This window comes from Cydia amplana, chromosome 23, assembly GCF_948474715.1.
Source record: "Cydia amplana chromosome 23, ilCydAmpl1.1, whole genome shotgun sequence".
NCBI classification, from domain to species: domain Eukaryota; kingdom Metazoa; phylum Arthropoda; class Insecta; order Lepidoptera; family Tortricidae; genus Cydia; species Cydia amplana.
This window is the reverse complement of record NC_086091.1, coordinates 440,199-455,914: the sequence shown is the minus strand read 5'-3', so window position 1 is coordinate 455,914 and position 15,716 is coordinate 440,199. Positions and strand designations below refer to the sequence as shown.

The 15,716-nt window shown below is 37.3% G+C and overlaps 1 protein-coding gene across 1 annotated transcript in view; it reads left to right on the top strand.

Moving 5' to 3' along the window:
* LOC134658789 (uncharacterized) overlaps positions 1 to 15,716 on the top strand; it is a 248,583-nt gene that overhangs the window by 191,655 nt on the left and 41,212 nt on the right. The window contains exons 18-19 of the mRNA XM_063514436.1: positions 2,334 to 2,433; positions 3,806 to 3,934. Of these exons, the coding sequence (XP_063370506.1) occupies positions 2,334 to 2,433; positions 3,806 to 3,934 (229 nt within the window). The remainder of the gene's footprint in view (positions 1 to 2,333; positions 2,434 to 3,805; positions 3,935 to 15,716) is intronic.

The window sequence follows — 15,716 nt, the reverse complement described above, 5'->3', positions numbered from 1 at the left end:
TTAATTAATGACTTAATTTGTCTTTACATGTACTTAGTAATTTTTCCTGTAATTATCTTCTAATTATTCAAGCCACATCGGAATGCTGTGCATTTCCCTCAGTTCTATGGCTTCTATTATGAAGGGACACAAACGTGTTGACGCTCTGCTCCGTTCAGAATAGGATGAGATCATCGCTAATTTATTAACACTATTGCACTTCGAATAGCGGCTTATGGCTTTAGTTTCTACGGTAACTTGTGATGTTTTTCATCCGTAAGACTAGATGACTTATTGCGATGATGAGTATTTGCGGCAAGTTTTTGTATTAAAGCACCGTTCTGGAATTATGTTAATGTTGTTTTTAGAACCAGATTTTTTGAGATCATGTCTCACTTGAATTTGCAATTTGAGTGACGTAAGATTACTCGTACAATTTATCCTTATTAGACTAGAAGAGCTCTAGCTAGTAAAACAAATTTGTTAAAACGAAGTGACTTTCCATAATTTTGTGTAAATGGTAAGTTGTGTTTCGCTGCGCTTTCGCGCAAGCGCTGGTGGCCTAGCGGTAAGAGCGTGCGACTTGCAATCCGGAGGTCGCGGGTTCGAACCCCGGCTCGTACCAATGAGTTTTTCGGAACTTATGTACGAAATATCATTTGATATTTACCAGTCGCTTTTCGGTGAAGGAAAACATCGTGAGGAAACCGGACTAATCCCAATACGGGCCTAGTTTACCCTCTGGGTTGGAAGGTCAGATGGCAGTCGCTTTCGTAAAAACTAGTGCCCACGCCAATTACTGGGATTAGTTGCCAAGCGGACCCCAGGCTCCTATGAGCCGTGGCAAAATGCCGGGACAAACGCGAGGAAGATGATGGTAAGTTGTGTTTCGTTTTTATTTTCTTTAATCCAGATATAAAGTAGCTACCGCAGCCTATGGGCACATGCTATTCTAGTAGTTCTTAAGTGTAAACAAATAATACATATGTAGTATAATTTTAGATTCTTGCCTATCTCTTCCTTAACTATTTATTTACTTCAGTTGGAAATTTTGATTATAACAATATTTGATTAAACTTTGTTTCGAATGTTTTGATTAACAAATACTAACTATTGTTTCCGGGTTATTCTTTAATGAAATTCAGAATTTGGAATCCTAACTCATATTAATTAGTATAGCGACATAAGGCTATTTGTATTTACTTATTACAAATTATTGTATTATGAATTTAGTTTTCCCAGTTATGTTATTTTCTTCTTTCGCTTCGTGAAATCATTGTATAAATTGACAGTTTCATTTGTTCTATTGTTTTTGTGTCATTCTGTTGTTTCCTTTTCAATAAAATTGACGTCTGTATGACTCATTTGAGTAACAAACGATGTTTAGCGGTTAATAAAATTTGATTGTAACAGGAAGGTTATTTGCTTGTGATTAAAAATGTTAACATCATTTGTACTTTGTTTAATGTCTTCTATATTTCCTTATTGGTTTTTATTAAATACATTTATAGTCTGAGGTGATGATTCTCAATGAACTGATGGTTTGAATTTGGCTTCTAATTTGTTATAATTATAATTTTTCCTCTGGATTCTTCAGTTCATTTTTTCACTTGAGACATTATGAGAGGTGTTACTTGTGGTATGTACCTATACTAGTAGCGGTTGTTACCTATGTTGATTCATCAAAAAAAATGGCAATTTTTATCAAAAGAGTTTTATTTCCTAGATTTTTGTATTTTGTTATAGTTTCTCGTGTGGTCAGTATTTATGTAAATTCTATTTATTTCACACTGTTCCACGTTATCCGTGCAGTTGTTATCAGCTTGACATTGAACTGTTTCCGTGGTGACAACATGTAGGTTTGTTTTATATTTACTTTTAGGTACATTTGCTCTATTTCCTTGTACAAATGAGTTGTGTAGGAGGGCCACTATTCGACTAGGTTGCGAGGAAATATCAATTCTTTATTTTATAAATTAGTAGGTAGCTTGCTAAGGTAAGTAGCGTTCGATGTACTTTTACAAGATGGCATTGAGGATTTTTTATTGATTGATTACTTTTAATTTGATTTATTCTTTTATTTAACCATACTAGTTACCAATAACAGCCCATACTCTTTGTGACATCCATTATGTAATATGATAATTATTGTATTCATACAATAACCAGTTTTTAACTGAAACTACACATTTTCCGAATTGTAGAAATCGTACCTACTGTCATTTTAGTGTCTGAGATAAAAAAAAGGATTACACATAATTGTATAAGAAGTATGGTCTGTTATTAATAATGATCTAAAACCCGATGTTATTCCAACATCTTTGTCATATTCTAACATAACGTTTTCTGTACAGGAGAATCGAAACGAGAGGGTTCCTCCGAAGAGCCAACGGCCCCGGAACCCGAGTCGGAAGTCGCTAGTGATGTCAGCAAGGACCCTCCTAAGGACACCAAGTAAGTCCACACAGCAACACTCTTCACTGTCAATAAAATAATAATAATAAATAATAATGTGAGCCTATATACGTCTCATTGCTGGGCACAGGCCTCCTCTGATACGCGAGAGGGCTTGGGCTATAGTCCCCACGCTAGCCCAATGCGGATTGGGGACTTCACATACACCTTTGAATTTCTCCGCAGATGTATGCAGGTGTACTGTCAATAAAATCATAGAGAAAATAGTACATAGATTGCTCATTCCATACATCAGTTTTGGTACCACAACGCCTATTATTTTCGTAGTTTACATCTAGCATCGAGTAGCGGAATTATCAGTGCTGCTACTTGACAATAGATGTTGCGGCGAACAAAAAGTCTAATGCTGAAAAATCTTCAGTTAATATTATAACCGCATTCACCGGAACTCTATTTTCAGCTCGTTCTGCTTGTAATGTTACCTAAAGTCTATTTTTTTATTCCGTAGACAGAAATGACATTTCATAGTATGAACATCATGTGTCATCTCATACTATGAAATGTCATTTTAGTCTACCGAATAAAAGAATAGACTTTAGTTGTAAATTGTTGACCAATAAAATTTTCGTGAGTCGCGACTTTACTATTGCTGCGACCAATGCGTTGGCGTTTGCACTTATCTAACATCAACCCTCTTAACTGACCAATGTTATACCTTATCTCCTTGCAATAAGGATCAAGATAGTCATAATGTGTTGTTGCGAGTACATAAAATACAACGGTGACTAACGCCTATATCTAAACGATAGTACAAAGGTTTTGTTTGTAAACAGTGTAGTTTTATGGCTATTTTTATACCTACACGCTGTTAAAAAGTAGATTTCATTCGCATAACTACGGGGTTTGAAGGTCGTACATTCGTTATTTGTTGAAATTAATGATAACGAATGCCTTCCACAGTCCGTTTCGCGTCGTCTATTCTTCACTGTAAATGAATTCGTTATTTTCAAGTAAGACAATGATTTACATGTTCCCTTATTAGCCAAGAGCTAAACACCATTTATTATAGAGTTATTTTGCGGTTATTTCGTTATGCTACTCACTCCTAGATGGCGCGGCTCGTAGATGTAACATATTGTAGCCACAGATGGGGCTGGCCAGTCTATATTTTACAAATTGGTTTCCTGTCAATCCCTAAAATTGGGTAATTTTTTTTTCGAGTTTTGTGGCCTGGATGCTAGTTGCCCATTAAGCCAAATTTCATAGAAAAAAAACTAGAGACAGGTAAAAACTATGCTGGCGCCATCTATAAAAACCTTTGACAGTTGCTGACCCCCTTCCTCTCATAGCTCGAGTGCAGGCTGTATACTTCTCTGTCTACATATAACACTTACTATTCTTATCTCATCAGTTGGCGCGCAGCGTCATCTGGCGGCCGCGGCGTGAACCGCGCTGAGAGCTGTCGCGAGCGCGACCCGCCGCGCCGCGGCAAACATCGGAACGCGAGCGACCCCAACCGGCTCACCGCGCACAACAACCAGTAAGTACACAATTTTGGCCATAGGTGGCGCTGTTATCAAAGTTGAAGATTGTGTTTTTCGGTAGAAAAGTTTATCCTTGGTCTGTAACGATCTTTGAACTGTGTTTTCATGCGAATGAAAAAATGCACAAATGAAATTACGAAAAAAAAAAAAGGTTTATTAATATTGTTATTACTTAAATAGGTTTTATGCCATGTTATTTTTTTTATTGGAAATCACAGTCTTAACCCCTCGTATGCGGCCTGTCAGATTTGTTTATTGAAAAAGTGACCTTGAAATTTAAAACAATAGATTTAAATTCCCACGCACGGATCCGTGTCTAAGCATACGAGGGGTTAAAACTAGTGTCATTGTTAAAGTAAGTCAATATGAAATTCTTTTTAACCAAGGTTCTAAGGAGGTGTATCCTAATATAGTTTGACTAGAGTTGTCTGTTAGAGTCAGTGCGACATAGGCAGAGATAATCTCCTAATAATCGCCTCTATTGTCAAGGCCTTAGAGTACGTGTTCAGAAATTGTGAACACCTTGGCCGCTCCGATATATCTGATGGCGACTGTACATGATGTAAGATGAAATAGACATAAAAAAATATTGAATTTTCTTCGATATTTTCATAATATTGACTTGCTTTGACGTCCCACTATTTATATTCCAGATATCGAAATACCAGAAATTTTATTTATTTAATCGTATGGCAAACATATACCAGAAATACACTTTGATGTTCACCTTCGATATTATATCAATTCGTTTGACGTTAGTTCCCTACACGTCCAAAACCAACACACGCCATCTTGCTTTTTATTTCAGCTATTTTAGACCAAACTTAATTCCAACTGAGACAGACATGAGAAAGACTTATCTCAATTATAATTAATTGAAAATCAACTTTATTCCACTTGGAATACGGTTTAGTTTATATTGCACGCGTTTAAATGCGATGGTAGTTTGTATGTAAACAAACGAATTTCAACAGTATTGTTTACTTGAAAGAGTTTATTTTTATTTGAAATCGATTAGTTCTTTAATTTATCTAATCTAAACGCATCGTTCGATAGACAACTTTATCACTTTAGTTTTAAAATCCAATTTCCATTGCGGATAACACTAATACCTTGATCCATATAAGTTGAGTCTCGTATTCCGTACATTTCTTTGTGACGAGGGTTCTTTTTATACTAGTTTTCAGTAATGTTTCAGTGTTAAGGTATTTCAGAATTCAGTGGCCGTCGTGAAGCGATCCCGTACGCATTGCGGTTGCATTCCTTTAAGTTTATAAAAAAAAACAGTTATTTTTGTGAGTTTTAGTGATTTTGTTTGAATTTAAATAAGGTTTGATTTGATAGAACAAGATACTATGTTATAAAATGATCTCAGGGTGTCATAATATCGTATAATAATAAATATCGAAATCAGAAATATATTTTCCAAATTTGTTATACCTACATGCGATTTTTTAGTAAATTTACAATTGGATGGGAAAGTTAAGACTAGGTACTTCGCAGGTCACTTTCATGATATTATTAATCAGCTTTTATTACAATGATAAGAATCATTTAAACAGCCTGCAATAAAAGTAGGTACTACAGAAAGGTATACAATACAATACAAATTCTCTTTATTGCACAACCTGAGAACAAATACAGAAAGGTATATTAGTATATTAGTTATTTATTATATATTGTCGATGAAATAGGTCGGTTAATTTGAATGACAATACGGAAATATGCGGCTTTCTATATAGGTATATCCTTCTAATATGTCGATTGGAATGGCACTATGTTTTCTAAAGAGAGTTAGCATACGTGTTTATCTACTCCGCTTGATCTGTTCATTTCTGTTACTACTAACTTCTGCCCCGACTTCGTCTGCGTGGAATATGGCTATGTCTTTCCCGGTCCTCAAACTATATATCTCAATAGGTACCAAATTTGTCTAAATCGGTTCAGTGCTTTAAGTGGCTCCCCCACGCCAATATGAACTTCGATCTGAATCCCTTAGTTTTGTAATGTTTTCTGTAACTTATCATATTAACAGCAACGGCTTTAAGCAATATAGTATCCCATATTTACTTCAAAGTTCATAGTCTGAGATATTTGGCATCAAAGTTGAACAATTTCGTTTATCTAAGATCCTTCACAGCAAACTAGATAGGAAAAAAGTGTTTTTTAGACCATGTTTAAAAAAATCATATTAAAATACGTAAGCGTTCATTTCTTTCAAAATCCAAAAAAAAAATGGAGATAAAAGATTGAAGAACTGATAGGCGTTTGATTTATAATTATATCTGTGGTGCCAAAGGAGGAGATACGATTCAAAACTCGTCAAAAATCGATGAAAACCGCAGGAAGCGCCTTAAGCGTAAAGTTATTATATATTTCAACTAAATCTTCTTTTATTTCTGATATCTATGTAGATACCTTTAGCCGCACCTCGAGTTGACATTTGCCGTTAACGTTAGCGACTACTTATACTCGATCGCAGTCCATCTCGCTCCCACTGATGGATTGGCACGATAGAGAGGGAATGCGATCGAGTCGCAGTCGCTAACGTAAATGTCAAATGCCACCTCGTGGTAGCCGTGCTATGAAAAAATATAACGCTAGATTACCACCATAACTTTTTCCTACACTCAGTACAGTCGCCATCAGATATATCGGGGCGGCCAAGATGCTCACAAACATCTGAGCACGCCTCTATTGTCAAGGCGACTGTGCCAGATGTGTGAGTTTTCCAAGATGCTCACAAATATCTGAACACGCCTCTATTGTCAAGGCGACTGTGCCAGATGTGTGAGTTTTCCAAGGTTTCCCAAAAGTGTCGTCGTATTCATCAAACTCGTCCCAAAACCCGTCCGTCCCTTATCCAGAGCGCCTACCGCGAACCACGTTCGACGTGTTGCCTCTCTGTCGCACTTGTAAATTCGTACGTAAGTGTGACAGGGAGGTAACACGTCGAACGTGGTTCGCGGTAGGCCCTCTGGTGCCTTGCGCTCCATTAGTGGAGAAGCGAATGGTAACGAGATTTGTCTAGAGGGGGAGGGAGTGAGGGGGGAAGCACAGACCATTGGCTGGAGTAGACGCAGCAAGTCCAACCTGCAATAATATGTTACACAACGAAGGCCGTAAAAATATCTGATGCGATTATTTGTAGAGCCATAAAAGCGTGTCACATATTTTTGCGACCTTCGAAGAGTTACATATCATTGCAGGTAATTACTACTTCGCAATCTTCGCATGTCTCTTTATTTATGTCAGGCTTTCAACACCGCTAGGTTAGAAAGGAACGGGATTCCTGGATTAAATTTTTCTAGTATAGGCACAGTATAAAAACTTATAGTACCTAACCTATATGTATCTACATGTATACTATGTCAAAATGATTTAATAATACGAAGTAAGGCTTAAAAACGAATTAGGCGTCTTCAGAGATAATCCGCCCTTTTAATGATTTTTGTTGATTTTAAAATACTTACCCGCAAAAACGTTCCATCTTACTTTTTCTATGAGTTTCTGAACCGATGTGAAACAATTGTTTTATCTACAGAAAATATCCATATTCAGGGTACTTGCGGAATCTAACTCAATTTCAGGTCTGTGGGATGACTTTCATGAACCTCGCCTTGGCGGATTGAAGTTTTAATGGAAAACTTTAGATTTAAGACAATTTAAGTGTCGGCTAGTCAAGTTACGATGAGGTAGAACAACTTGACTTGTTTTAATGAGGCCGAGGGGCGGCAATGTCACCGGTATCAGAGAATAAATAATAGTACTAGGTACAGAAGATTCACTCTCTAACAAGACTCATCTATTACGACAGATATGACCGCTAGGTGGAGGTGGCGCAAGCGCGAGCAGGCGTCCGTTCCGTAGCGGTGCGCGGCAACTACTATGGCTAGACACCAAAATTGGTGTCGGCCGCATGTACTTGTAGGTACGATCACGTTTAATACGATTTCCCGCATAATACGCCATTTCACGCCGATCCCTGCAACTTTGGGCCTGTTTTCATACAAATTTTCACGGTTAATACGACTCGCGTCCCGCTTAATACGCCATCTAAAATGTATATATTACTTATCGGTCCCATTATGCACCATCTGCACGTTTGTTTTTTGACATAACCGTCGTATTGTTATGCAATATGCCGTTAGCCAACATTTCAATGTGTTTATTACCTACCTTAGGTTTTTTGTTTTGTCTAATATCTTTTGTCGGGTCCTTATCGGCGTGAGAATTTGATGTCATCTGCTTGACCATTATGGACCACGGAGTGCAAGCTATCGCTCCCAGATTTATCTGCAGGCAGTTACTGCACGACTTTCCAGTTGAGCCTATCGTTAGGGTTCCAGGATTATTTAACTGCGTGTGAAGTTATACCTTACCTACACTTAGATTTAATTCGCTCATTATAACCGTTATTATAGTTTTTTTTGTTCACGTTTAATACGATTTCCCGTTTAAGACGCTTTTTTGCTAGGTCCCTTCAGAATCGTCTTAAGCGGGTTCTACTGTACTTGTAGTGACGCGACGAAATCGCGGAGTGAGCCACGCCTGCCGGTGAATTATTTTTGAAATACTTCTAGCGTAATAATCACCGGTCCCTTAGTTATATAATTTTAAGGTATATACATAATAAGTTGTATAATATTCCAGGATTGTAATGAAAAAGAATGTCAAAGTCTATTGCTTTTTGACATTTACTTGCTTAAAATAATAATGATTTGTCAGGCCTATGTATTTAAATAGGTATTCTTTCTTTTAAATAATCCCTACAAATATTATAAATGGAAAGGTAACGCTCCCTACTGTCTGTCTATCTGTTCCCTCTTCACGTTTAAACCTATGAACCGATTTTGAAATGGAATTTCGAATGGATACATGTAGTTTGAATCCCCAGGAGGGACATAGAATACTTTGTAGCACGAAAACCATCATCCTACGCAAATGAAGCTAATGTCAGATAAACTTTAAAGGATAAATCAATACATTGCAGTACTTAAAGCACACCTCAACCTGTATATAGATCACACCCTGTATACAGACACCGCGATTGTCTATTGTCGAGCACGTATTGTCCGTACGCTAACCATAACATCGCATATTGTACTCATTACAGTACTTATACAAATATCTACCTTAACTCTAAAGAATAGAGTTTATAATTCATTGGATGAAGTGCGGATTAGTTGGGTATATATTGTACTCATTACAGCGTTTAAACAATTATCGACTTTAACACTCAAGCACAGCATTTATAATTCAATAGGAGTACGATTAGTAGGGTGTGCAAATGTCAACCCTAATGGAAAGATATAAGGCGTTGAATTTAGTTGTTATGCGTAAATGCTGGGTGATTGGAATTTGAGTTTTATGTTGAAGGCACAAGGTGCAATTTTGGTTGGATATAAATTGTAAGTGATGACATTACATTTTCTACATTACATTAGTAGCTCATTTGTAAAGGGATTGAAGCTGAAATGGGTATAAAATATAAAGCAAACGATGAACACGAGTAAGATAGTCGAATGTATGTCGTTTTCATGATTCTTGCTTATAAGGTTATCATTCCCATTCCCCAAATCCCCACTCACATATCATAAATAGGGATGTTACGTAGTATGACATGCCCATAGTATTAATCAACTTGATTGAAAACTGTATCAAAGTATGTACAGTCACCATCAGATATATCGGAGCGGCCAAGGCGTTCAAAATATCTGAACACGCACTCTAACGCCTTGACAATAGAGGCGTGTTCAGATCAGGGATGTTGCGAACATCCGCATCCGCATCCGCAACCGCGGAACTTCCGCATTATTTTCAACATCCGCATCCGCATCCGCATAAAATCAATGCGGAGCTTATGCGGATGCGGATGTCGAACAAGTCGGTACAGGAACGTCTTAGCGGCGGCGTAAGTGCTATTAGGTAATTTCGTCATTACCTATAACGAAATCGTCTAGCTAGATCCAGAAAAGTCGGCGAAGTTGCTGTTTATATCTATCTATCTATCTAATATCTTTAAACGAGCAATTCTTGTTTATTTATATATATATTTCGGGGATCTCGGAAACGGCTCTAATGATTTCGATGAAATTTGCTATATGGGGGTTTTCGGGGGCGAAAAATCGATCTAGCTAGGTCTTATCTCTGGGAAAACGCGCATTTTCGAGTTTTTATATGTTTTCCGAGCGAAGCTCGGTCACCCAGATATTTAAATATAACGCACCTGAGCGTTTTCCAAAAAAAGTGTACATTTCATTCATGTCTTCAAAATATTGACTTCTTGGGCTCATTTTACTCAGAATCATTTGTACATTCACGCCTCATACATAAAAAAATGTGTCCAAAAATTTCCTTTCCTGATCGTCACATTCTTGTATGATTTTTTTTTTATTTGTATGAACACACTGGAAAAAATTTTTTTCATACAACATTTTGGGACACTTTTTTCATGTATGAGGCGTGAATGTACAAATGATTCGGAGTAAAATGAGCCCAAGAAGTCAATATTTTGAAGACATGAATGACATGTACACTTTTTTTGGAAAACGCTCACCTATATTCTTGCTCAAATACTAAACGTTTCGGTTTTTTTAATTAAAAAATACTAAAAATGTAATATTTGACGTTTTCTAAGTACCTAATCTTGACATCCGCATCCGCATCCGCATCCGCGGATGTGAGCCTTTAAATATCCGCATCCGCATCCGCATCCGCGGATGTCAAAAAATCTGCATCCGCAACATCCCTGGTTCAGATATTATATTGGCGACTGTATTGCCAAATTCTCTAGACGACCATGGGACGAATTATGAAGCAGACCTTTTCAAACAAATGTAAAAAAATTTCAACAAATCGGTCCAGCAGCCGTCTTCCAGAAATCGGGGGAAAAAAATACAGAAAAAGAGCAAAAACAAAGATCTGGACTGGACGAAGAGCCGCCTAAAAATAGTTTTTTCATACTTAAATGCAGAAACATTGCCAAGAGCGAGATTCCATCGATGTGTCCGTCGCTCGTCATTCTTTTGCGTCAATAGACGTCGCAAACGTCATCTAATCCATCAACACTTACAACGCTACACACAACATTAAAAGTGAAAAAATTTAAAAGTAAAAAGTTATTTATCGTTGCAAAGAAAACATACAGTAACAAATCAAACGAAAAGAAAGAAAAGTTAATAATATTATACATTTTTAAGATCCTCTTTCTCTTTTTGTGTGTGACCATTGTAGGCTCTTCTAACTTCTTCTCACTTGCACTTCGTCTCCAAAAACAGGGGTCTTCAGATCCCTACAGTAGGTCTGACTCTGCACAGAGTTTGCAGTGACAGAGTGGAGAAGTGTCACCATAAACGTGAAAGTCCTGTGAACATGTGACGCTTAAAGTCATCTACACTTCGTCACTTCCAAGTCTGAGCAGAGTTGGTTTAAATGGCACTGCAAATAACATCAACTGAGCCATGTTTTCCCCAGGACCACTATTCAAGTAAATATTTGTAGAATCATAGAATTCCCCACCGGGCAAAGCACGGTCGAATTTTTATCGCCTGTCACAATGCCTGTCACGTTCTAACAAGTATGTAACTGCGAAAGTGACGGGCATAGTGACAGGCGATAAAAATGCAACCATGTTGCTACCGATGAAGTACCAGATAACTAGAGCTGAATTTATACAGTAACGCCTACAATCTAACTAGTAGAACATTACAACGTTAGTGTACAATTTCGTAAAATTATAGTCCAGGGTTCATCTACGCTGGCGTGAATTTATTTCGCCATGTGTTAGCGTTATCAGAAGCTTGGCGGCGAGCCAGCGCCGCTCGGGATACCCTGAGGTGACGCACCGTCGTCCGGTTATATTCGGCTGGTAGACCAGGCAACGAGGTCGATTTTCCAAATAACTAGCGTGTCTTGGATGTGGTTGACGTTGTCGATTTTCAGGTACTTAGTGACCCAATTATATATGTCTAGATTCTTACCTCAATATTACATTTTGTGTCTCCTACCGAGTGAATCTAAGTATTATGGTGTTTTTGCCGTTTGTCTCTATCGTTGTAGTGAATATTTTATATGAAAAAAAAAGAATACAGAAAATCCCACCGAAAAATATGACCTCATTTTATGGAGACTATTGGAGTCAGAAGACAGAATTCAATACGACGAAATCATAAACAATTTGGCTATCTCACACCAAACATACCTTCTAATTAATAGGATAGGAATTTACAAATGTATGGATGGGGTTGATAAAATAAAGATCACCTTTTAAAATTGCCGGATTGAAAAAGCCACAATCTCATTATCAGGCCGTCAAGTAATTAAGTATGACCATCATATCCGTACAGGAGTTTAGGATTGTTTTAATTATTTAGTCATTTGCAAATTTATGCATTGCTGTGTATTCAGCTAAAGTAAAATTTGTCCTCGTTGAGTGGAGTAAATATATTAATTAGAACGTGCGCTGACGCCGTCAAGCGCGTATTGATGAATCTGCTGACATTCGCCGCGAGAACTGGGGAAACACATTCATATTCAAATATTGAGTGGCAGAGAGAAATTACAGTAAAACCACGGTGACAGACAAACTGACGAGAAGAGATTGAGCAATTGAAAATACAAATAGTGAAGATATACGATTAACCGGTGGTCGTCAGATCTATCTGGCAGGTACGTCCTGGTGGATAAATACATCATTGTAGTGGGAATAAGGCGCAAATGTGTCTGCCCCATATCTGTCCGCAGACGTATCTTGTAGATGGTGGTAGTTTTTTCTTTAAAAGGCAAGCATTGTCAGTCAATATAAAGTTGTTTGAATGGCAGAAATATCTGTAACTATTAAAATGTGCCTTATTTTAGAGTTAACCTCATCCAGTTGAAACCTCAGTAGTATCCAGAGTCTGGGCCAACCCTCCACCCGTGGATCAGATGACATTTCAGGATGTCCAACTGACATCTATCAAAACAGCGCACACTCCAAGTCAAATTCGCATTAGCCTTACTTCCCGTTGAAACGTAAACAATAACGCCAACTGAGATGTTAGCATTGAAGCAGGATTAATGGCTAGGAATCCTTTGAGCAAGCCAATGGCCTATAAACAGATTTGAGTCTTTAAGAGCCGTTGCAAGAAAGTATCCGGTCCGAATCACAGAGTGAAAAGATAGGCAGAGGTAAGATTGGGAAGAAACTGTTTCATAGCGCACCAATTTCTTAGTTTTTACGCGCAACACGCATATATTGATAAATCTCCCTAAATTATAAACTGAAATAGATGTCATATATAGGTGAACCAGGATCTATTGAGGGTGCGCCATTTTACGGAAATTTGTTGGTACTAATTTCTAGCAATGGCAACAATTACCCTCTATGATAGTTGTCAATATTGACAATGTAAACATTGCTTTGTTTAGTTTCGTGTGAATTATTATTAGACTGCAATAATCATGCCGAAAGTTTTAGATTTTACAGAGAAAAAAGTTGTAAATAGTCTATATAGTTATTTATTGGAAAAAAAAAACGTGCGGGAGAGAAATTTCTTCCATTAGAAAACATAACGAAATTAGCATCTGAATTGACGGGTAAGTTTTAAACTTATGGATAAATGTCACTATAGTCAGGTCGTCACGATTTGGTTGATGTCTTGTAATCATTTGATTTGTGTATTAGGTGCATCGCATGCATCGGTATCACGGATTGCTAGCGAAGGGCCTAAGGGCGTAATTAAACGACCAAACCAAAAAAAAAAAGAAACCAAAAAAAGAAAATTGACTTTACGCTATTCATTTTATCTAAATCGAGTCAGCCATTTAAGCGTAAAAACCGAAGAAATATCCAAACATCAAACTTCGCACTTATTAAAGTTGTCGGAATAAAACAAAAATCATCTGCCAATTTCCATTGTCCCCACTATACAAATTGTTGCTATATAAAATTCAAAACGAGCGCCCTCTTGACAATACTCCCAAAGTTCTGGTTTACCTATAATAAAGGAAACGTGACCAAGCGGAGTCCAGTGGCGGAGGCGGTATTCCAACTTGCGTGGCTAACTCCTAGGTTACCCCCGTCCCAGCGGTATTCGTCCCAGTGTCTTTTTAAGTAGGTACTCACTAGTATTCATGCGATATCGACTTATTAAGAAGTCACAGTTTTGTCTTAAAGGATCCTACCTCTGTCTACTTTTTAACTCTGTTCAAATAGCAATGTCGGTCTAGATTCCAGAATTACATCGGCAATGCAAATGCATACACATCCGGAGCCCTGTACTAAAGATATACTAAACGATGGTTGTTTAAACGAAGGCAGACGGTAATGGTAGGATAAGAAATCGATGAAATCTAGGCGCATTTATAAAATAGATAAATACAGAAAGAAGCTATTAAGTACATTATCATCATTATAGCGAGGGTTACCGCAGGGTTCCATTATAGGACCAATTTAAATGGTTCGAAATTGATTATGCTATAGTTTATGTACCTAATATAAAAATAACTAAACTTGCGTACGATCTAGACATACATAAAACACCGCATTAGCCAGATGTTATTACAGCATAGGTTTTACCAAACAAATATATCTCTAAAATAAACTTTATTGTCAGAAAAAATAGGTGGATAAAAGAAGAACGTGGAAATAGGAGTAAAATATAACTATGAAATCATGTCAAATCATTCGACGAAATGTTATGAAAAACATAATTTCAGAAAAACCCCAAAACGATTAAAACGAACACAAACAAATTAGCCAACATTAAAACAGCGGATTGTTTAGAATCAGAAATAGTTTCGCGGTGCGATGCAGATGTCAGCCCGGCCAATGTCGCTTCCGCGGTTGCTTGACATTTGTCATATTACGCAATGAAGACGTCGGATTAAACGTTCAAGGAAACGCGCTAAAGTTAGACTGTTGTCTGATTTTGTACGAGTTTCTTGAGGAAAGTATCTGGTATTGGTAGTCTTGCACTAAGAATATTAATAGTAAATTAAAAAAGATCTCCTTTCCTGCGCACAATTTCAGGGATTTCAGGGAATAGGCATGGCTACAGATGCAGATGAGTTTGGTATCAACACGAATTACAGAACGTTTTAGAAATAGAATGGATCAAAAGTTTATGTGATAATACGAGAAATATGCTGATCTACACGGGTGTAAATTGAACAGATAGTAATTTAAGTTAAGAGATGTATAGGTACGCCATTTTAACTATAGTTCTCCCTCCAACTTTATATATATTGCACAGTGTTCATGGACTTCTCGTAACTCATACATAAAACGAACTGGCAGCTGAATTTCATTAACTTTCAGTTCCTCACTGAGAACACTACAGCGAGATGTTTTGTTCCCAGTAACAAGTTCGAGTATTGTGCCGTATCCGAGGGATAGTCGAGTGTACATTGTGCTGGATGCTGTTTCAGTGGCTTATTGTGTACAGAAAAGTCGTAGGCTCCGCTCAACCAGTGTACGTTGTTTTCTGGTGTTACTTAAAGTTAGACCAAGATAAGTCTGAAACGATTTTGAAAGCACTCGCAATGCAAATGTTATTTTAAACGTCAAAATTCTAAATTATGATTATGAGACACTTGCACTGTGAAAGCTATCAAAATGGTTGCAGAATTTTCTTGGTCTTACTCTAGACATATTATATTAGGTTTAATAAATAACGTAGTCTAGTTCAATACAAAATGTAAGCTAATATCAAACAAAAAGTGGAATTAAATTAAAATCATTCAAAATAAATAACCCCAGTTTCAACATTTTAATGGTGTCACAGAAGACCACAG